General features: G+C 52.7%; 2 protein-coding genes and 1 long non-coding RNA gene across 8 annotated transcripts in view; 2 read left to right on the top strand and 1 right to left on the bottom strand.

The window, feature by feature from the left end:
• Positions 1–1,156: 1,156 nt before the first annotated feature.
• Positions 1,157–9,972, bottom strand: LOC144317495 (uncharacterized). 4 transcript variants are annotated; one of them, XR_013383513.1, is made up of 6 exons: positions 9,801–9,972; positions 8,034–8,126; positions 6,217–7,435; positions 5,387–6,011; positions 4,395–4,547; positions 1,157–1,308 (listed from the first exon to the last, which is right to left on the bottom strand). It is a non-coding gene; the product is annotated as an uncharacterized LOC144317495 (long non-coding RNA). The 4 variants fall into 4 exon arrangements; XR_013383512.1 differs by having other exon boundaries at positions 5,387–5,540; positions 5,741–7,435; positions 9,801–9,971; XR_013383514.1 differs by having other exon boundaries at positions 5,741–7,435.
• SRF (serum response factor) lies at positions 6,604–16,102 on the top strand. Of its 2 annotated transcripts, XM_077903943.1 has the most exons (7): positions 6,616–7,469; positions 9,070–9,336; positions 10,905–11,166; positions 11,713–11,832; positions 12,903–13,094; positions 13,391–13,467; positions 13,695–16,102. In XM_077903943.1, the coding sequence occupies exons 1-7, from the start codon at positions 6,957–6,959 to the stop codon at positions 13,788–13,790; spliced, it is 1,527 nt and encodes a 508-aa protein (XP_077760069.1). In that variant the 5' UTR covers positions 6,616–6,956; the 3' UTR covers positions 13,791–16,102. The 2 variants fall into 2 exon arrangements, with proteins under 2 accessions (XP_077760070.1, XP_077760069.1); XM_077903944.1 differs by lacking the exon at positions 9,070–9,336 and having other exon boundaries at positions 6,604–7,469.
• Positions 16,103–16,656: 554 nt separating this feature from the next.
• Positions 16,657–22,625, top strand: part of CUL9 (cullin 9) — a 39,916-nt gene continuing 33,947 nt past the window's right edge. For both annotated transcript variants that reach the window (XM_077903933.1, XM_077903932.1), the window contains exons 1-7: positions 16,657–16,805; positions 18,516–19,116; positions 19,678–19,832; positions 20,363–20,872; positions 21,367–21,502; positions 21,653–21,846; positions 22,114–22,519. In XM_077903933.1, coding sequence (XP_077760059.1) covers positions 18,522–19,116; positions 19,678–19,832; positions 20,363–20,872; positions 21,367–21,502; positions 21,653–21,846; positions 22,114–22,519 — 1,996 coding nt within the window. In that variant the 5' untranslated portion in view covers positions 16,657–16,805; positions 18,516–18,521. The remainder of the gene's footprint in view (positions 16,806–18,515; positions 19,117–19,677; positions 19,833–20,362; positions 20,873–21,366; positions 21,503–21,652; positions 21,847–22,113; positions 22,520–22,625) is intronic.

Genomic DNA, 22,625 nt, shown 5'->3' with positions numbered 1-22,625 from the left:
TTTTTGTTTTTAAGATTTTATTTATTTGACAAGGAGAGAGAACATGAGTGGGGGGAGGGGCAGAGGGATAGAGAGAAGCAGGCTCCCCACTGAGCAGGGAGCCCAACAGAGAGCTTGATCCCAGGATCCCAGGACCTGATCTGAGCCGAAGGCAGATACTTAACCCACTGAGCCACCCAGGCACCACCCATAACTCATTCTTAACTCTGAAATTGCTTGGGTTCCTTCTGTTCCTCACTGTAGTTCTCAGGAATGGAAATGGCAGCTAATATTTATTGGAGACCTGCTTTATACCGATGACTTTGATAAGCACTCAACATGCATTATCTCATTTAATCTCTGCAACTACTCTGTAGCCAGATATTATTGTGCCCATGTCTCAGATTAGGAAACTGAAGGTTGGACAATGATCCCTGGGTGGCTCAGCGGTTTAGCGCCTGCCTTCAGCCCAGGGCGTGATCTTGGAGTCCTGGGATCGAGTCCCACATTGGGCTCCCTTCATGGAGCCTGCTTCTCCCTCTGCCTGTGTCTCTGCCTCTCTCTCTGTCTCTCATGAATAAATAAATAAAATCTTTAAAAAAAAAAGGAAACTGAAGGTTTAAGTGGTCTGGTAGTTTCGCCAAGGTTGCACAGCTAGTAAGTAAGCCACTCACTTGTTGCTATACAGTGTGTTCTATTCCTCAGATGTATTGGAGGAAAAAAACCCCAAGAACAGTTTTTCTAGAACATTGTTTTTCAAAGTATGTGTTGCAGCCAGCATTTAAAAATGAATGAAAAATAAAAATAAAAATAAAAATAAAAACGAATGAAACAAGGGCTCCTGGGTGGCTCTGTTGGTTAAGCATCAGCTTTTGGCTCAGGTCATGATCCCAGGATCCTGAGATCGAGCCCTGTGTCAGGCTCTCTACTCAGCGGGGCGTCTGCTTCTCTCTCTTCCACTGTGCTTGCTTTCTCTCTTTGTCAAGTAAATAAGTAAAATCTTTAAAAACATAAAAAATAAAGAATGAAACAATAGAAATTATCAGAGTACATTGTATACCTTAAGGGTAAAAATTCTTTTACAAAATTTTGTTTGTAAGATTTGATACATGTTTGTGTGTCCTGGCTTATGTCAGCAGTTGGGTTGGTGATGCTGTATAATAAGCCCCAAATCTCAGCTGTTTACAACAATTTATTTTTGTCACTCATGGATCTGCAGATTGGTGAGGTTCAGCTGATCTTGCCTGGACCTGGCTGAGTTAAGCTGGGCTTGGCTCCAGGCTGTAGGTCTGGTTTGGGTCTACTCTGCTCGCTCCAGAGCATTCTCTCCTGCAGTGACAGTGGCATAAGGGGTCAAGCCAGTCACACACACACACACACACATATATATATATATAATCATGAGTCTGTTAATGTTTTATCGGCCAAACAAATCACACGTTGCAACCCAACATCAACACCAGTAGGAGGTACTGTAAAGTCATGTGACAAAAGATACCAGATGTTGGGGCACATGGGTGGTTCAGTTGAGCGTCTGCCTTCAGCTCAGGTCTTGATCCTGGGGTCCTAGAATGGAGCCTCGCATGCGAGGAGCCTATTTCTCCCTCTCCCTCTGCCTGCCGCTCCCACTGTTTGTGCTTTCTCTCTCTCTCTGTCAAATAAATTTAAAAAATCTTTTTTAAAAAAAGATATTGGATGTCTATTCCACCCACAGAGTGTGAAGAGTTGGGGACAGCAATCTAATTCACCATAAGTTGTGATGTAAAATGATTTCTTAACTGTGGGTTGTGCTCGGAAGTATTAGGAAGGTGCTACTCTAGAAGATCAATGGCTAATCCTCCTCTTGTTCCTGGTCTTTCTTAACCAATGGGCCATGGCTACACTGCTGGTCACATGTGCCTTTTCAGACTCTCCTCTTTTGATGTTGGTGATGGTAAGCCATCTCCGCCTTCTCTGACCAGCTTTCTCCAGCTCTGGCTGAGGCTTCCTTCTGCCTGCCTGCCCCAGAGCTAGCTGTTCTGGATTCTGTTCTTGGCTTTGCTCTCTCTGTGTGCTCACCCTCTGGAATCTCATCTCACCTTGTGTGGCTTTAATCAATCCTTCAGTGTGGATAGTTCCCAGAGCATTAGCTTCAATTCTAGCTTCTGCCTCAAGCTGCAGACCACACTTCCCATTTCCTCCAGGGCTTTTCTCACTGCCTGCTTCTTTGGGCCCTAATTGAAAACTCCCTCAAAATCCTGCTTCTCCAGCCAAATTCTCTTTTTCCATCAATGGTACCGATTTTGGGGTGATAGTCACCCTTACTCCATCCATCATAAGCCCTCCTCCCTGTGTATCCTCTCCCCTATGCAGCCCATCACCAAGATCCATTTATTCTACCTCTATCCTGTTTCTATCTGCTTAATTTTCTTTTTTTTTTTCTGCTTAATTTTCTTAAAAGACTTTGTTTATTCATGTCAGACACAAAGAGAGAGAGGCAGAGACATAGGCAGAGGGAGAAGCAGGCTCCCTGGGGGAGCCTGATGCAGGACTTGATCCCAAGACCCTGGGATCATGACCTAAGCCAAAGGCAGACACTCACCACTGAATGACCCAGGTGCCCTCTTTGCTTAATTTTAAGAGAAAAAAGTTACAATGATCATGGAAGAAGTCAAATGGTATACACTTGTATAAAGCAAAAAACACACTCCTCTCTCTCCAACTCTACTCTCCAGTGGCAAGCACTACTAGCCTCTGGAGTGTGGCTTTCCAGACTTTTCCTGGGCACACTGACTCAAGACCTCTTTTCCTTTCTATTCTCTCTAATGCTCCCATCACAATTGAGATCTTTTTTTCTACTCCATGAAGCATCCTTGTGTAAAGGTTAATTCCAAACGCAAACACTTTTAGAGAGGTAGTTTTTGGTTTTCTCTTTCTTTCTTGCTCTCTCTCTCCTTTTTTTTTTTTTTTGTGTGTGTGTGTGTGTGTGTGTGTGTGTAATAGCAATTTTTAAAAGCAATTCTTAATTTTGTTCTGGTATTACTTGGGTGATAAAAATCAGGAGAAAGGGATGCCTGGGTGGCTCAGTGGTTGAGCGCCTGCCTTCAGCTCAGGGCATGATCCTGGAGTCCCAGGATTGAGTCCCACATCGGGCTTCCTGCATGGAGCCTGCTTTTCCCTCTGCCTATGTCTCTGCTTCTCCCTCTCCCTCTCCCTCTCCCTCTCTGTGTCTCTCATGAATAAATAAATAAAATATTTTAAAAAAAAATCAGGAGAAAGAGAGGTCAAGGTGGGAATGGTATGGTATCTGGGGCATCCGGCTATGATTCTGATGCTCCTCTGGAGGTCCTTCATGGTCTGGGGTGGACATGAGCTCCCATCTTTCATAGGGGCCACTTTGATATAGGCCTTATCAGAGAAGCACCAAACTCACATTCCAGAGAGGCCAGGCAGGGCACTTATCTGAGCTCAGTGAGCCATGTGGAGACTATAGAACCTGAGAGCAGAAGCCTCTGCTATGGCCACCACTCAGTTCAGCTCCACACTACAGTGCTTTTGTGGGTGCAAGATCTGGAGTTGCTAAAAACTGGAATTTTTTTTTTTAAACTGGAATTTGTTGAGAGAATCCAGATTTTTATGTAAATCTCCTGATTTCAAAAACACTACATGGTTCAAACAAAACACATCTGTGAGCCCCAGTTTTTTTCTTTTTTAAAAGATTTTATTTGAGAGAAAGCGAGAGCAAACAAATAGGGAGAGGAACAGAGGGAGAAGCAGACTCTCTGCTGAGCAGGGACCCCTATGAGGGACCCCATCCCAGGATCCTGGGATCAGATGCTTAACTGACTGAGCCACCCAGGTGCCCTGTGAGCCAGTTTTCAATCTTGGCTTTATTTATATCAACAATATTGGCTTTGGAACATGCAGTAATTCAGTCTGGTGTAGGGCACTAAGGCTGGTGTGCAATGGTCCAGGGATTGGGTGAAATGGAAGCGGTCAGTCTATGTGACAAAGGGTAACTGAGAGCTGTGCTCATTCCACACACCATACCCAGTGCATGCAGCAGTCAGTAGCTGTCCTCTGGGGTGCACTGCTAAGGGTTGTCAACCCTGCACATGTCTAAACTAGTGGTCTCAAAAAAGTCTTTCAAAGGCAGGCAGGAATCAGCCCAGGGCTGTGGTTATGACTACTACTCAAGATAAATCACAGTCCCAAGCACCATTTGGAACCCATGTATGTATTTGACCTGTTCTTCCTCTTAAGCTAACACATTCCATATGTTAAACTACCTGTTATGTAGAGTAAATTAGGAAAAGGAAAAAAAAATCTTTGGAACTGTTGGGAAATGGGGAAGAGTAGGGCTCTTAACTCCCGTAGTTAGAGGTTGATGAGCATATATATACACACGTTAGTTCTCACAAATCACTTGAACATACCTTGTTTCACTGTTTATCAAATTCCTTGGACTTTGGCTCACAGTAGGAAATGCAATCGACATTTTTATCTGGTACACACCCACGCTGAACTATATGAAATCGGCAATATGCTACCCTCTTGATCTATAAAATGGCCATTGTATGTAATTCAACCTAAAAATAATGCAAACAAAAGTTTTATGCAAAAATATTTGCCCTTGTATTTTGTAATCTCAATAATTTATTTTTTTTAATTTTTTATTTATTATTTATGATAGAGAGAGAGAGAGAGAGAGAGAGAGGCAGAGACATAGGCAGAGGGAGAAGCAGGCTCCATGCACCGGGAGTCCGACGTGGGATTCGATCCTGGGTTTCCAGGATCGTGCCCTGGGCCAAAGGCAGGCGCTAAACCGCTGCGCCACCCAGGGATCCCTCAATAATTTATTATTTTATTATTATTTTTAAAGATTTTATTTATTTATTCTTGAGAGAGACAGGCAGAGACAGGCAGAGGGAGAAGCAGGCCCCATGCTTGGAGCCTGACGTGGGACTCAATCCTGGGTCTCCAGGATCCCGCCCTGGGCTGAAGGTGGCGCCAAACTGCTGAGCCACTCGGGCTGCCCCGATTTTATTTTTAAAAGATTTTACTTATTTATTCATGAGAGACACACAGAGAGAGGCAGAGACAAGGCAGAGGGAGAAGCAGGCTCCATGCATGGAGCCTGACGTGGGACTCCATCCCAGGACTCCAGGATCACGCCCTGAGCTGAAGGCAGGCGCTAAACCGCTGAGCCACCCAGGGATACCCACACTAATTTATTATTTTAAATGCTCACTGCAGTACACTAAGTTCATTTCATTACCACCACCACCAAAGGGTCATGACCAACTGCTTAATCTTCACAAAAAAACTTTGAAGGCAGGAATCATCATTCTCTCATCTCCTTAAAGACAGCCCAATGTTTATCCCAGGAGTTATTAACCCTAATAGTTTCTATTAACTATTCACTGACCATTTTATGCTTTAGTCTCCATCTCATTTAATTTGCATTAAGATCCCAACGTGGGGTGGGTACCAACGATGAGGAATATGATGGAATTTGGAGAGGTCCAATACTTGTTTCCAGGCACAGGGCTAGAGAAGAGGCTGATCTCAGATTTGAATTTCTGTAACAGCAAAGCCCAAGCTATGTTCAAGGCTTTGGAGCTGGGACGTCGACCCACACCCTGAACCTGGGCTTTGTCCCGCTCCTCTTCCAACTAAACTACCTCCTTCCCCACCCCCAATGGGCTATCCATAGAAGGGTGTGTGTGTGTGTGTGTGTGTGTGCGCGCGCGCTGGCTGGCTGGCTGACTGGCTTGCTTACTTGCTGTAACTTTCTGCCTGGCTCTACATTTTCCCAGGCTTTTGCACAGGCGGTGGGGTGGGTTTTATCCTTGGGACCACCTCCTCCCCCAGTCCAGCCCGCAGCTGGAAGTCTTCACTGATCTTCATCTCGTCTCCCTGCCCCCTTCGGGGACCGGGAGGCCGACTGTCTCCTTCGGTCTTTTCCAGATGTCCGTCTGCCAAAGATCCCTCCAGTATAGAGGATGATGAATGAGGACCGGGGAGCCAGCCTGGTGGGAAAGTGTCGTCGCCTTGAAAAGAGAGGGAAAGGGAAAGGAAGTCGGGGGGAGGGGAAGCGACGAGTCTGGACTCCGGGGACCCAAGCCTCCTTTGCTTAGCCAGTAAATTTGTCTCCCTCAGGAAGGCGTGGGGAAGTGCTCCAATCCCTGTACTCCCTTGGAATTGGGGCTGTATTATATCATTTACTGCAACCCGCACAGTCCTCTCAGGTTTTACCCCGGTGTTTGCTTCCAGCCCTTCCAGTGCGGCGTTCCCTGGGCTGCTAGCGTTCCGCGGCAGGACTGCGCCTGGGTCCACTCCCAGGCTTCCTCTCCTCCGGTCCCTCCCAATTCTACCATTCTCTGGTCGGGGGGCGGAGTCGGTAACTCCTCTCCTGTTCCTTTAAGAGGCTTCGGCTCCTCCCCTTTCGGAGTCGCCGTCTGACGCGGAATGACAGCAGCGAGTTCGGTATGTCTATGCAAATAAGCGCTCCCTGTGGGCCAATGGGGAGCGGAGGTGCCGGAACCGCGGACCAATGCGGCGGGGGCGCAGGGGCTCACCATATAAGGAGCGGCCTCGCCATAAAAGGAAACATTGTATCTCTTTATATGGGGGGAAGGGTTGGGGGATCCCTCCGCCGCCAGCGCGTGGTCCCGGCCCCCTCCACCCGCCGTCTCGGCCGCGGCCAGCAGCCCCTGCCCCCCGGGGGACGCTGACGGCCGCCGGGCGCGCCGCCCTAGCAGACGGACAGGGGGCGCTCCGCGCGGCCTGGGGCAACCCGGGCCACAGGGGCAAGAAAGTGAGGGCCCAGGTCGGCCCGGGCGTGCAGGGGCCCCGGGTTCGCAGCGGCGGCGGCGGCAGCGATAGCGGCTCTAGCAGCAGCGGGAGTGCCGGGTTGAGCCGGGAAGCCGATGGCGGCGGCGGCGGCGGCTCCGATTCCTCGCTGACTGCCCGTCCGCCCTCCTGCATTGAGCGCCATGTTACCGAGCCAAGCTGGGGCCGCGGCGGCGCTGGGCCGGGGCTCGGCCCTGGGGGGCAGCCTGAACCGGACCCCGACGGGGCGGCCGGGAGGTGGCGGCGGCGGCGGCGGGACTCGCGGGGCTAACGGGGGCCGGGTTCCCGGGAACGGCGCGGGGCTCGGGCCGGGCCGCCTCGAGCGGGAGGCTGCAGCAGCAGCGACAACCACCCCGGCGCCCACCGCGGGGGCCCTCTACAGCGGCAGCGAGGGCGACTCGGAGTCGGGCGAGGAGGAGGAGCTGGGCGCGGAGCGGCGCGGCCTGAAGCGGAGCCTGAGCGAGATGGAGCTCGTCGGTGGGCCCGAGGCGGCGGCGGCGGCCACCGGAGGCTATGGGCCGGTGAGTGGCGCGGTGAGCGGGGCCAAGCCGGGTAAGAAGACTCGGGGCCGCGTGAAGATCAAGATGGAGTTCATCGACAACAAACTGCGGCGCTACACGACCTTCAGCAAGAGGAAGACGGGCATCATGAAGAAGGTACAGGGCCCGGAGGCTGCCCGGCCACGGGGGACCGGGAGGGTGGGGACACGCCGGGGGAGCCCGGGAGGAAGGCAGAGCCGAGGCGGAGGTGAGAGGCGGCGAGTCCGCAGGAGGTGTGTGGGAGGGGATGGCTGTTACCCCGGGAGGGCGAAAGGGGAGGGGCCGCCGGGGAAATGTGGGGAGAGGGGAGATGCCCGGAACGTCCAGAGAAGAGGGAAAGGCGCCGAGGTGGGAGTGACGGGCGCTAGAGAGGAAGAGGGCCCTTGCGGAGTGAAGGGGTGGAGAGTGGTGATGGGTGGTGGGTGGTGATGAGACGCGGGGGTCCCTAGACCCAGTGCTTTCTGGTGTTCGGGGGTGGGTGCCGGAAAAGCAGGGAGCCTACGGGAAGGTATGGAGGTGAAGAGGCTGGAGCTCTATAACAACAATGAGCCAGCTTGTGTAGGAGGAAGGTGGGCACCACAAGTATTGCTGGCTGGAAGGAGAGGCAGGGCTGATGACCAAATGGGGCTCAGGAGCCCCAGGTAAGGGAGCAGGGTGCAGGAGAACTGATGCTGCTCTGACCAGCAGGCACTGAGTCCCACGATGGCCATGTGTCTTCCTTCACATCCACTGGAAACCGGTGCACTCTGCAGGACAGCCTTCAGGACCATCTGCCTTTGGGACAAGTGGGATTTCCAGCCTTAGGGAGTGTCTGTGCATGGAGTTTTGGGGAAGGCAGGGAGGTTTGCAGAGGTACCTGGGAATTCTTCCTCTTCTAGCCAGCTATCTAGTGAAAAGGGGAGAGAGGAAAGGGAGGGGGAGGGATGGAAGCAGATGAACTGGGAAACAAGAAGCTAGAACCCTGGGGACATTGGCTGGTGTTTATTTTTGTCCCATATAGAAACCAGAGCTGCTTCCAAGGTGGGTTGTGGAACTTTTCTGGGAGTAAGGATGCCATCTGTGGGGCCACCTTTGTAGGTCCCTTCCCTGGGTTCATGGCAGGGTAGTAGCTGCTAACCTAGCTCCCATCTCCCATCACTCCAGACACTGTTGCATCAGGACAAGGAAAGAAAAAAGCTGGTAGCACAGTATGATAGGGCATGAGGACAAAATGGCAACAGGTTAGGACCTGTGCAGTTTCTGGGAAGAAACATGAGGACAGTTTAGCACTAATGTGACCCCTTATCCCTAATGTCTTACGGGACTTCCAGTGATATAGCAACTTCATTCTGTCTGGTTCCTATGACAGTGAAGAGTGGGTGGGTGGGAGCCCTCTCTGTGAGACTCCTGGCACCAAGCTGTATTCAGGAGCAGCTACCTGGGCCCTTCCGTGTCCTCTGAGATTATACATTCTGTCACTAGGGGTCTGTGTTTGCTTGGGGTATCTGCAGGTCAGTGGCTGCTTCTCAAAGGAGTAGCATGGGGTAGTTTCTCTGCTCTCCAACTCTCTTTCAGATATCTTGATAGATACCTCCCCCTGCCCCAGTCACTGGAGAGGAAGGTCTCTGGGTGGGGAGCAGAGGCTTGAGATCACTATGTATTTCCTCTCTTCCCTACTTCCCAAGGAAGGTAGAAAAAGTTTGGCTGATCTACCCATCTCCTTCCCCCTACTCCCCAGGCCTATGAGCTGTCCACGCTGACAGGGACACAGGTGCTGTTGCTGGTGGCCAGTGAAACAGGCCATGTGTATACCTTTGCCACCCGCAAACTGCAGCCCATGATCACCAGTGAGACTGGCAAGGCACTGATTCAGACCTGCCTCAACTCGCCAGACTCTCCACCCCGCTCAGACCCCACCACAGACCAGAGAATGAGTGCCACGGGCTTTGAAGAGACAGACCTCACCTACCAGGTGTCGGAGTCCGACAGCAGTGGGGAGACCAAGGTGTGTTTGGGTCGCCTATCTGAGGGGAAGGAAGGGGAGGGGCTTCACCGGCAGAGAGGGGAGGGGGTACCTCTCTCCCTCACTCAGGTTAGGTGCCCACTAATGTGGAACGGAGCCGGGTTAGTGCCCCTCATCCTAGGGGACAGGTGTCCATCCTCGCCATCCTGACAGGAGGCCGGCCCCCTAGATAAGCGGGCGGCCTCCGTGCCCTTATAAGGCCGGCTCCGGCTCCAGGCCGGCCTCCCGCCTGCAGCCCGCCCGCCTGGCAGGGCCCTTGCATTCCTCCCGCCAGCTGTCTCCCTGCTGGGGGCGGGGGCGTAGCTTAGCCCTGCCCTCGCAGCAGGCTGGGTTGCCAGGGAGTAGGAAGGAAGCACTCGTGGGCCCCAGGGTCCTGGGAACCCAGCACTGTCGGGAGGCGGGCTGGTTGACTGGGCTGGAGACTACCTAACTAGCCAGCCGCCTACCTCTTCAGGATGTCCGGGCCTGGGCACGTTTAGGGAGTGTATTCGCGGCTGCTAGGGATGCCGGCCCTAGTTACGCCTTCCCCTTCCTTTTCCCGGTAAGGAGAGGGGGCGGGGCTTCCTCCGTTGCTTCTCTAGGGAGCTCCACCTTCCGGGTGCCCCTTCACTAACTGGCCAATCGGAAGAAGCGGCACTGTTTGCCTTAGCAACGCCTTCACCAATCAGGGCCTTCGAACTCGGCTGCCTAGCAAACATCCCGCGCTGACCCACCCCCAGGATTTGAACCCCCTCAGTTCTCTGGGCTTGGTTCTCAGCTCGTGGCTTCCTCCTTCCCCTTCTAAGAACAAAGGCTCACCGAGGGAAGAGTCAGTGCTCCAGGTTTTCCCCCTCTTTCCGGCATATCATCTGTAGTTGCAAACTCTTTAAACAGTAGGGCTCGTTTATTCTCAGGGAATTTTGCTGGAGGAATTAATTCCTTTGGTAGTTTAAATCTTAAGAATTTGACATGAGTGCTTAATTGCCAAACACCCAAGATCTCTCTGAAACCCTAAGTTCCCTGAAAAACTCTCGTCCGTCCGTATCTCAGAAACCTAGCAAGTCAGAGCTAGAAGGATGTTTTTAAAGAGGACATAGTAGCCTAGTCCCCTTCATTTCCCCCCCAGGAAAACTGAGGCTCAGAAAGAGGAAGTGATTTCCCCAGGATCACATAGATGGTCAGTACCAGAGCTGGGAATAGACCCCTATGTCCTGATTCCGCAGCCAATGTGATTTTCATAGTCCATTGGGACACAGAATTCAGGAAATTATGATGATGACATCATCATCATCATAAGAGCAGCAAATACATATTACTTTTTTTTAGGTGTCAGGCACTTTATTTATATTCACCTATTTATCTTCAAAACACCTATGCGGTAAGTCTTCTTTTATGGACAGAAAATTGAAGCTCTGCAGCTCAGTAACTTGCCCGGGGTCAGACAGCAGGTAAATGGCAGAGCTGGGGTTTGAACCCAAGCACACTGGTTCCAGTCTGGGCTGTCAGTCACACAAAGCTGCAGGGGCAGAGTCTGGTAGAGGCTCACTGCTGTGTCTTTACTCTGGGTGTAGGACACACTGAAACAGGCGTTCACGGTCACCAACCTGCCGGGTACCACCTCCACCATCCAAACAGCACCCAGCACCTCTACCACCATGCAAGTCAGCAGCGGCCCCTCCTTCCCCATCACGAACTACCTGGCACCAGTGTCTGCTAGCGTCAGCCCCAGCGCTGTCAGCAGTGCCAACGGGACTGTGCTGAAGAGTACAGGCAGTGGCCCTGTCTCCTCTGGGGGCCTCATGCAGCTGCCTACCAGCTTTACCCTCATGCCTGGTGAGTCACAAGGGGCAGAATGAGCATGCCAAGAGTGGGTTTAGGGCTGGCACAAGGGGAACCTCTTTCCTTGCTCAGAAGGAGGGTGGACAGGGGCCAGCCAGAACCTGAGAGAAGCCACTTGGGTCCCACTGGGAGGCATGCCCTTCCCCACTGGGACCCCTACTGTCCTTGTCAATAAGTTTCAACCATACCCTCTGGCCTTGTCTAGCCAGCCTAGCCCTGTGTCCCCCTGCCACAGGGACAGTAGACATTCTACCACTTCCCTACCTTGATTGGAGGACAGGTCATGTTCTTGATGGTTCGGTGCCGGCTCCTATATCAACCAAGGAGGCAGAGGCAAGGCCTAGGGGTGGAAGGAGGTGGGAGGGGCCAGTGCAGAGTGCAGAAACCCAAGAAGACAAGATTCAGGACATGAAAAGCCTCTTTAGCCCCCAGGAAACTATGGGAGTTAGGGAGCAGCATGCCAGACCTTGGGCCTGGGGTGTTTGTGGGTGCCAATGGTGGCCGGGTGGGACAGCATGAGTAAGTCTCTGTGTCTTATAGGAGGGGCAGTGGCCCAGCAGGTCCCAGTGCAGGCCATTCAGGTGCACCAGGCCCCACAGCAAGCGTCTCCCTCTCGCGACAGCAGCACAGACCTCACGCAGACCTCCTCCAGCGGGACAGGTATAGCTTGAAGCTCTCTTCTCCCTGCCCTTCGTCCTTCATGAGGCCTAGGAGCAGGTGCCCAGCAATACCCCTCCCATAACTAAGGTCAGAGAATTTCTTAATGTGGAGATGGAGGCTTTTGGCTTAACCTTTATCTTAATCCTTATGGGAAAGTCAAGTGAGGATGGCTGGGTTTGGGATCCTGCCCTGCAGTAGGGCTTTGGATTTCAGGAAGAAATTAGGGACCATCGGAGCCACCCTTCTTCTCATTCAGATAAAAAGCTGGAGGCCCAGAAAGGAGAAGTTACTTCCCAAGGACACATGTTTGCTTAATTATCAGGAAAGATTTATAGAGCATTTGTCTCCTTGTGGGAGGGTATTCTAGGTTTTGAGTAGCTATAATTCTGCTCAGTGTCTCTAGTCATTTCAGAAATGATGAAACACTTTCAAAATTAAATTATTTTTAAGTTCTTGTTATTGACAACCTTGTTACACAAGATATGGTCTATGGACAGAGAAGTAGCATCACCTGGGAGCTTGATAGAAACGTAGACTCATAAGCTTTATCCCCAAACCTACTGAATCAGAATCTGCATTTTAATAAGATCCCAGGTGATCTTATGCATATTAACCTTTGATGTTGAAAAGATGAATTTGTTAGCCACACGTTTAGGAAGAGGGAGAAAAAAGAAAAAAGGAAGAGAGAGGAGCGGTGAGAAATAAAAAATGGGATAATGGAACCTCCTCAAAGGGGAGTATCTGAGTTTCCTTGGAGTGGGTCAGTCATTGCAATTCTTGTTTCTCCCAGGACCTTATGGTCTTGGAACGAAGAATTGGAGAGATAGACAGTTGAATAGTACAGTGTGATAGGATACAATTAAAGGTTGGTGCTCAAACAGAAGGTTGGTATTTAAACAAAAATAAGGCTTTTCTTAGCCGATGACAGGGATCAGAGGAACAAGTCTTATCAAGCTTCTGACCTGGGCAATGGCAGGAGGACTCCGGAGCCCTGGAGCTCCTGGAGGTGGGATGGGGGAGATCAGTAGGGACCGGTGTCAACCTCCCTAATGTGTGTCTGTGTTTGCCAGTGACATTGCCTGCCACCATCATGACGTCATCTGTGCCCACAACTGTGGGTGGCCACATGATGTACCCTAGTCCCCATGCGGTGATGTATGCACCCACCTCGGGCTTGGCTGACGGCAGCCTCACCGTGCTCAATGCCTTCCCCCAGGCGCCGTCCACCATGCAGGTGTCCCACAGCCAGGTCCAGGAGCAAGGTGAGTGGTGGGCTGGGGCTAAGGGGGACCATGTCCTCCTCCCTCACATACCCACATATCCAAATGGCCCCCCACATACACACATAGATATACACACTCATATACCCATACCCAAACAAGGATGCCCACACATAAAACTACACACACACACACACACACACACACACGGATGCTTGCACACACATTCCCACACCCATTGCTGTCCACTAGGATACTCATGCATTCCATTCCAACTAGTATCTGGAAGTTTCTCTTGAGCAAGCAGTTTGAGTATCTCCTGTGGTTTCCCAATGCAGGTGGTGTTCCCCAGGTGTTCCTGACAGCACCATCTGGGACAGTGCAGATCCCTGTTTCTGCAGTTCAGCTTCACCAGGTAGGTGTGGGGGCACCCTTCACCTCACCTCAGCCAACCCAGCCATTTCCTTCTCTTGACTTTGGGGATTTCATTTACCCATTGGTCTAAGCCAAGATTCCCTAAGCCAGGAGGCCCATCTGTTTTCCCAGTCAGGCTCGTGGTGGACAGGCAGGCCAGCAGGGGGAAGCTTGAGCTGGCTGGTCAGTTCCTGCCCTCCTTTTCCTTACACACCCCCTTCCCTCCAGATGGCTGTGATAGGGCAGCAGGCTGGGAGCAGCAGCAACCTCACCGAGTTACAGGTGGTGAACCTGGACGCCGCCCACAGCACCAAGAGTGACTGATCCGCCCTGCCACCCTGGACAGATGGCCCAAGGGATGGCACCACTTATTTATTGTTGCCTTTTCACGTTTTCTTTACACACACGTTGACGGGCCGCAGGAGGGAGGCAGGGAGGAGGAGTGGGCAGCCACAGGACTGAGCCCTCTCACTCCAGCCAAAGAAATGGGCCAGCCTGCCCTCCACCCCATCCTCCCTCCCCCTCCCCTCCTTCTGGCTCCACCTCCCATTTTCTGTTGATGGTGGGGCTGTCCTCCCTCCTCAGACTCCACTAGCCAGCTTGGCTCCATGTTTGCCATGAGTATTAGCTTATCCAATGGGACCGTGCCCCACCTTCCCACACACAGGCCTCTGTGGGACTAGGCACCGTGTTCCCCCGAGGAAGCAGTGGGGGTCCTCTCCCAGCCTCCTTGCTGACCTGCTGTCAGCACCGTGTCTGTCACAGGCTGGGTGACAAGAGCCCTATCCGTGCCCCTCAGGGAGCCACCTGGGGAGATGGGGCTTCTTCCCTCACACGATGCCCTATTGTCCCTGTAGCTCCTGAGAGCTGGGCCTGTGCACAGAGCAGGTTCCTGGGGCCACCTGCCCTGCCCTGCCGGTCCCCTTGGGACTCCAGGAACTCCTGGGTCGGAGGGAACTGCCAGTGTTCCCTCTCACCCTGTCTTCCCCCTCTCCCCCCAGCTGCTTTACTTAAAAGTTGATTTTGAACTTTTTATTTGAGGAGACGAAGTGAAAACAAATCTATAAATATATATTTTTAAAATATTTAAACTTTTTTTTATGGCGTGTTTCTCGTCCCCCTCCCTGCCCAAGCTCCCCTTCCCTGGGGAGCCCTGGGGCTCCCCGGAACTGACTGGGCCTCTGGGGACGGAACCACCCCATGAGCTCGGGGCCCCGCCAGTGTGTAGGGGAGATTCTGGGACTGCCCGGTCCTGGGTTGTTGCCAGGAGAAAACCGGGGGAGGGGCCCTCAGGCCATGCCCCAACGGGGTGGGCAGGGTGACCTGCAGCCCTGGGTCTCTTTTTGCCCTCTAGGGCTGTCGCAAGGGAGAGGGAAGAGGGAGACCAAATGTGGGGGTGGGGGTGGGAGGGTGTCAGGTAGAGGCAACTGACTTCATTTGTGCCACACGCATGGGCATTGCAGCCTTGTGCTCCCCCAGGCCTGCAGCCGCCTGGGGCCCAAGTTGCAGTGAGCAGGGTGGGGTCTGGGAGGGGTTGAGAGGCAGGAATGGGGGTCAGAAGAAACGGGAGCAGCTCTTGGGCTGAATATAAAGATAGGGGAGCCAGAAATGGGCAGCTCTCCCAGGGAGTGAGCAGCTACTGTAACTTTTTTAAATTAAGACAAAAAGCCTTGAAGAAAATGACTTTATTTTTCTAAGTGTAACCTCAGTATTTATGTAATTTGTACAGGGGCCGTGCCCTACCCCACTCTGCCCCCTTTGGGGTAGACCTTGAGGATGGGCCAGCATAGGGGGAGGGTCTTTTACCCCGTGTCAGAGCCTACCTTCACCCCCTTTATCCAGAAAGGGAGCTTTTTCAGAACAGGGCAGCAGTTGGGGTAGAGTTTTATTAACCCCTGTGACTGCCTTCAGGAGGAACAATCCTGCTTCTGTGATTAGGTGAAGGGGTGGGGGAAGTTTGTGCGCACAGCCTAGTTATCAAGGGGATGATTTGCCGATGTGTCTGAGAACCCCCATAACCTCTAACCCCCATTGCTGTCTTGCCCCGATTTGGGGTGCCGAGATGGAAGTCACCGTTCTGGGCTTTCTCCTGGAGATAGCTGGGGGTTATGGGTGGCTTACAAGGCTGGGGCATGGCAAATCAGGGGCCAGAGAGTGGGGAGCTTGGGACTCAGGTCTGTAACTGCCCAGCCCCCTTTCTCTGCTCTTGTTTCACTCCACCATCACTCACTCACTCTCCACTCCCCCACCCAGGGGAGGAGACTGATGAATTCCTCCTCTCTTTCCCACAAAAGACAGACCCAGTGAGTGAATCAGGCAAAGTGCTTATAATGTGTGTTGTGTGAGCGTGGCCTTGGGAGAACATGTGTGCGTCAGGGATGAGGTGGCATTTATATGTGCAGCAACCCTTGGTATTTCCCTTTCTTGGTGGCTCTGGAGTGTGTGTGTGCGTGTGTGTGTGCGCGCGCGTGCGTGTGCCTGAGTGTGTGTGTGTGAATGGAGTATGTCAGTGGTTTCTACTTCCCCTGGGATGCTGACCCAGGAATAGTGGACATGGTCACAGTCCTATGTACAGAGCTTTCTTTTGTATTAAAAAAAAATACTCTTTCAATAAATGTATCATTTTTGTGCACAGACTGTGGAGTCTTTGCCTCCGTTTTTCCGCATAGAGAGGGAGGGAGGGAGGGAGGGAGGGAAGTATGAACGCGAACCAACCTCCAGCCGCTGCTCTGAGAAGCAAACCTGGCCGCCTGATGAGAACAATGGCAAGGCCAAGGGGCACTCTGGGCTGTGGAACTCTGCAACTTAATTGAAGGAACATTTCTGGGAGCTGGGGCCTTTGTCTTTGCGCAGGACTTTGTTAGCTTTCTAGGCCAACACAGAGAGGAGCAATTTTAATCAATAGGAAAAGTGATTCCACCAATCCAAAGCACGGCTGTAGGGTTTGGGAAACTCATGGCCACGTGACCCGGTGAGAACTCAGGACAGCTTCGGGGTTGGAAGTGTAGGTTTCAGGGGGACCGGGCAGGCCGACCCAGGAAACGCGAGCGGGCCTTCCAGGTGATGGAGGGAAAGGGCTGCGTACTTCTGCGGCAAGGAGCGACGTGACCGTGAGCGCGGGCTCCGCCTGCCGCGCGCCCCGCGCGCAGCGCCGCGGCCACTGCGCATGCTCCACCCGCGCGCCCTTCCGCCTCGCTCGGCTGTGGGCCGCGGGGGCCCCCGTAGGAGCCGGGCCGCGCCCGCCCGTGCCGTGTGACCCGGAAGGGAGCTGCTGAGGAGGCGGGGCCAGGACGGCGGGACCGGCCGCTGGCTCCCAGCGAGGGAGCCGGGCAGTGGGAGGTGAGAGGAGAGTCCTGCGGCTACCCGCTCCCTGCCGCGTCCCCTACCCGCTCCCTGACCCGCTCTCCGTGGGGCTGACGACGGGAGCCACGGCTTGCCCTCCGAGATTCGCCCGGTCCTGTCAGCCTCCTCGGACCGCGCCCCCCCATCTTCACCCCGCCCCCCAAAGCCGTTCCGCTGCCCTGGTGGCCTCCTCCCGCACCCCTCCTCCGCCAGACCCCTGATGGTCGGCAAGCTTGGGCCTGACCTTGCCACCTCCGTCCACCTGCTGTCTCATCCCCGGGTCCCGACCTCACCTCCACACCTCAATTTACTGCTCTGGTTCTAGGCCCTTAGTAGTTCCCCCCTCCCCCCAACCCCATTTCGGCCTGTTCGTTGTTTTACTTCACCCTGCTCATCCGTTGCCCATCGCCGCATCCCTGATTACCTTCCAGTCTCTCCCCTTCCCATACTACCCGGACCCCGGTCCCCGTCGAGGTCCACATCCCATGTTTCCTGTCTTCTTCAAGCCTTTCGTCTGTCATCTCTCATCTGCCCCCATTCCTATTCTCACCACTCCCCGTTGTCCCTATACTGCTTCATATCCTACGTACCTTTTCCTGATCATCAGCATAGCCGTCTTCCTGCTCATTTATCATCTCCTGGCTTAATAACTCAGTTTATCTGAGGACTGCTCCTCCCTTCTCCAGCTAAGAATAACATTAGATTGTGTTTACTGAGCTCTCACTATGTACTGGTGGCTGTTCTAGGCGGTTTACATACATGGTCTTATTCAATTTTTACAACTTCATGAGGTGATTTTGAATACTATCACCATGTTGCAGAGGAGGGAGCTTAGGTTCAGGGATGAAGTAACTTGTACGAAAATACCCACAGAGTAAGTGAAAGAGCCAGAATTCAGGGTCACACCTGAGTCTTATCTGTGCTATATTTCTTCTCTCACATTTTCACCATCTCCTGATCTCGTTTCCTACCCTTCAGTTCCATGATTACCACCTCCATATGTATCCCTCTGACTTAGACCCTCACTGTGCATACAACTTACATGCCAGGCGGTACTTGGTCACTTTTCCTAGAATCTCACCTGGCCCCCTCAGCGCCTCTCCTGCTCACCCTGCTCACAATACCCTGATACGCTTTCCCCATCCAGCCATCCGGATGTGGAGGCCCACCGCCCAACCTCCTTTCGTCTCTATTCTATCTGTCATGGCCCACTCCTTTATATTCACATTCCAGCTTTACACTGTCATTTTTACGCCCTGTCCTGCCTTCCCTCCACCCTGACTTTCCCCATTTGTTCTGGCCCCACTGTCTCCCATGCTGCCGTCCAGCCTGCTCATCCCTGTTATCCTTCTAAGTCTTGATCTGTATCCCTCAGTTGTCTTGCTCTTCTGCCCAGACTGTCCTGCTTAGCTGTCACCTCTTTTGAGACCTTTTTGTTCTTACCCTCTTCCGTCACCTCTTCCATTTCTTAAAGCCCTTCGTTTCATCCGCTTGCCATTTCCGCTGCATTCTCCTTCCTTACAAATCCCAAAGTATGTTCATGTTATATATTCTGTCCCATTCTTGGCTTTTTCTATTTGGTCCGTAAATTCCACTGTGCAGCCTACCAGTCACCCTGCACCGGATCTGTGTCTCAAGGTTCCATCCCCTCCATGTAGTCTTTTTCTTAGCCCTCATTGCCTTTACCTTTCTCCTTGTGTGTCCCAGGTCAGGATGGTTGGGGAACGGCGTGCCGGGGACCTCATGGTGCCCTTGGGGCCCCGGCTGCAGGCATATCCTGAAGAGCTTATTCGACAGCGGCCTGGGCATGATGGGCATCCTGAATACCTGATCCGATGGAGTGTTCTGAAGTGTGGGGAAGTGGGGAGAGTGGGTGTGGGAGAGGGCAAGACAGAGCACATCCTCATGTGGCTGTCAGCCCCCGAAGTCTATGCCAACTGCCCCATGCTGTTAGGTGAGCGGGCACTATCTAAGGGACCTCAGCACGAACCAGCTGGGGGTTCAGGAAGCTTCCCCCGAGATCCAGGAGGTCTGGATGACACAGCAATGGGAGAGATGGAGGCTGATGTGCGGGCGCTGGTGCGCAGGGCTGCCAGGCAGCTGGCAGAAGGTGGGACCTCCAGCCTCACAGCTGCTGTACTCCACACCATCCATGTGCTCAGCGCCTATGCCAGCATCGGGCCCCTCACTGGGGTCTTCAGGGAGACAGGAGCTCTGGACCTGCTCATGCACATGTTATGCAACCCTGAGCCTCAGATCCGTCGGAGTGCCGGCAAGATGCTACAGGCTCTGGCAGCCCACGATGCTGGTAAGAGACAGCCAGGGGAAGAAGGAAAACACTGGAGAGAAGGGGGCCATAAAGAGTAAGGACAAAAAGAGCAGGGATTTCCCAGCTTGGAAAGAACACCTAGTATTTGGTGGATACCAATTCAGTGCAAGAAAAAAAAAGAATATAGAATAATAAACTGTTACAGGTATGTGAATAGAATGAAATAATAGCACTCAGTTTATCTGTCCATTCTCAGTACAGTGGCAGAGAAGAGACTAGGATAGGTTTGTATTTTTAAATGGTGGGTTGAGATTTATTCGTTGATTATGAAATCAGTTTGGTGGGTTACAACCAACATATTTTTAAATGTAAAATAACTAGCAGGTAACACTTGGTAGGGTAAGTTTTGTAGCATTCAACATATGTTTCAGTTGTATGTGTGTATGTTTGTATCTGGTTACCATGTAAAATGTATACCTTCTTGTGAGTCTCAGTCACAAAGAAGTTTGAAAGCCTCTAGGGTAGGGGATAGATGGTCTAGAATAGGCAGGGTAAAGTATTGAGATTGAGGAGAAGATACAGATTGGGTGTGGATTACAGGGAGTCGGGCTCACGTCCTTCTGTCACTGAGCCAGCAAGATGGCATCGAGCAGCACATGGATTTTGACAGCCGCTATACTTTGCTGGAGCTGTTTGCAGAGACCACATCCTCTGAGGAACACTGCATGGCCTTTGAGGGCATTCATCTGCCGCAGGTACTCTGGCAGCTGTGGGGGAAATGCCATATACAAGGCCAAGGACATCACTACTGAAAATGTGGTTCAGGATTGTGCATTAACACCAGAGCTACTTGGGGAGTTTGTTAAAATGAAGATTCATGCCTGCTGCCCCACTTAGAATTTCTGAGATTAGAACCCAGGAATCTTTCTTTTAAGACACTCCTTGGGATCCCTGGGTGGCGCAGCGGTTTGGCGCGCCTGCCTTTGGCCCGGGGCGTGATCCTGGAGACCCGGGATTGAATCCCACATTGGGCTCCCGGTGCATGGAGCCTGCTTCTCCCTCTGCCTATGTCTCTGCCTCTCTCTCTCTCTCTCTGTGACTATCATAAATAAATAAATTAAAAAAAAAAAGACACTCCTTGTGTGTTATATAAGTCACAGTTTGAGACCTACTCAAAGTGTGGGGATAGGCGTTTATGTTTTTCTGTAGAGGATGATATTATGGGGAAAGGAGAGAGGATGAAACTAGCAGAAGATAAACCTACACCACAGACTATGTCTTACAGATCCCAGGAAAGCTGCTCTTTTCCCTGGTGAAACGCTACCTATGTGTCACTTCCCTGCTGGATCAGCTGAATAACAGTCCAGAGCCAGGGGCTGGAGACCGAGGCTCCCTGTCCCCGAGGGAGTTTAGCTGGGAGAAAAGCCGGGGGCAGCGAGAGCTGGAGTTCAGTATGGCTGTGGGCAACCTCATCTCAGAGCTGGTGCGGAGCATGGGCTGGGCCCGGAACCTCGGCGAACAAGGCACGTCGCCACCACGGCCAACCCGGTCCATCTTTCAGCCCTGCATTTCAGGCCCTAGCCTTTTGCTCCCCACTATGGTTGCCACCCCCAGAAGGCAAGAGCGGGCCTTCCGCCAACGCTCTGAATTCTCCAGTCGCTGTGGCTATGGTGAGTACGTGCGAGAGACGCTGCAGGCTGGGATGCGAGTGCGCATGCTGGATGACTACGAGGAGGTCAGCGCTGGGGATGAGGGCGAGTTCCGTCAGAGCAACAATGGCGTGCCCCCCGTGCAGGTGAGCCAGGGCACGTGTGAGATGCTGTCGGGGCTCTAGCTGGGGGAGCATAACTGGGGCTTCCATGCCAGGGGCTCTGGTAGGCCACCCATGGAAAAAAAGACCCGTGGGGATTGGAATGGTGAAAGGGGGTCAGCAGTTGAGAAGGGCTTGGGAAAATTGGGAAGGCTGAGAAAATTGGATGGGCTGTGAGGCCAAGCAGAGACTCACGTCCAGGAAGCAGAGCTGATACATGGAGACACTCTGCACCCCCACCCATTTAGTTGGCTAGGAGGAAGTGTCAGAGCAGAGACCATCAGGGTTAGGAGGAGATGAGTGGCAAGGCCAACCCCATAGGGAAAGGTAGCCTTTTGCTATACAGAGGCTTTCCCCAACTTAGCCGGGTGTGCATCTGAGGGCTATGGGGCCCAGCTCCAGGCCCAGCCTTGTCCTCTCAAGCCACACCACCCAGGGCTCAGAACCCTATTCTCATTTTCTTCCTCCCTCCACACTAGGTCTTCTGGCAGTCAACGGGCCGCACCTACTGGGTACACTGGCACATGCTGGAGATCCTGGGCCCAGAGGAAGCTGCTGAGGATGCGGCTTCAGTGGCTGTGGAGAAGGGGGCAGGGGCTCCCCTGCTGGACACAGGTGAGCCTTGAAGGGCACATGGACACAGCATGTCTCTGAACAGAGGAGTAGGCCTGGGGCAAAGCCACTCCTGATCAAGAGCTGCCCTAGAGATTCAGAAATGCACTCTGTTCCTGTGAAATGATAACACCGCTGTTCCTGTGTCCTCAGCCCTTCCCTCCTGGGACTGGAAACCTGTGGATGGGCTCTACTCTTTGCCGTACCTCCAGCCTGAACCTCAGAAGAATGAGCAGTTGGGATACCTGACCCAGGCTGAGTGGTGGGAGTTGCTCTTTTTCATCAAGAAGCTGGACATATGTGAGCAGCAGCCAATTTTCCAGAATCTTCGAGAGAACCTAGATGAGGTATCATAGGCCTGAGATATTTGGGTTTATAGTGGGTTTGGAGGCAGGATTCTCTAAAGGAGTTCAAGATAAGGAGGTGCTTAGGGGGAGGCTGGAGCTAGAAGTTAGAGAGTATGAGGGGGCCTGCTCGGAAAGGAGATAAATGCTGTGAGGTCTGGTATGTAGAAGTTTGCAAGGCATGGCAGGAGGCAGCAACCCTCCCTATTTTTGTCCCCAGGACCTTCAAGTCTACTTGTCCCTGAAATGCATACCCTTTTCTGTTGACAGACCCTGGGTGACAAGGCCCTGGGTGATCTCTCCGTGCCCATAGAGATGGCTGAGGGTCTGCTGCAGGTGCTCAGCAGTCGGTTTGAGGGTAGCACCCTCAGTGACCTGCTCAACTCCCAAATCTACACCAAGTATGGGCTGCTGCCTGATGAACTAAGCATCTCATCTTCTTCACGAAGTCACTCCTGTACTCCAGATCCAGAGGAGCAGTCCAAATCAGAGGCCAACTTCTCAGAAGAAGAGACTGAGTCTCCCAAAGCAAAAGCTGAGCCCCTGAAGGCAGATGCAGAACCTGCCAAGGGAAAAATTGAGCCCCCCATGGCACAGAGTGATTCACAGCTATTTAACCAGCTTCTGGTGACTGAGGGAATGGCTCTCCCCCCTGAGATGAAGGAGGCGGCCAGTGGTGAGTCACGTGCTGGGAGGAGAGGGCAAAGAAGTTGGAACAAGTCCTGGCCAGTCCCCACAGAAGTAGTTAGGGTAGAGCAGAGCTGTGGACTAAGGTTGCTGTT

Source organism: Canis aureus, chromosome 7 (genome assembly GCF_053574225.1).
Source record: "Canis aureus isolate CA01 chromosome 7, VMU_Caureus_v.1.0, whole genome shotgun sequence".
Taxonomy (NCBI): domain Eukaryota; kingdom Metazoa; phylum Chordata; class Mammalia; order Carnivora; family Canidae; genus Canis; species Canis aureus.
The sequence above is the reverse complement of the archived record's forward strand: the minus strand, read 5'-3'. Positions and strand labels throughout refer to the sequence as shown.

Bases quoted from the DNA above. Each gene is read 5' to 3' on its own strand.
- SRF (XM_077903943.1), top strand. From the start codon at position 6,957: ATGTTACCGAGCCAAGCTGGGGCCGCGGCGGCGCTGGGCCGGGGCTCG. The intron at 11,833-12,902 runs GTATAGCTTGAA...TGTGTTTGCCAG, and splicing joins GACCTCCTCCAGCGGGACAG to TGACATTGCCTGCCACCATC. The intron at 13,095-13,390 runs GTGAGTGGTGGG...TTCCCAATGCAG, and splicing joins CAGCCAGGTCCAGGAGCAAG to GTGGTGTTCCCCAGGTGTTC.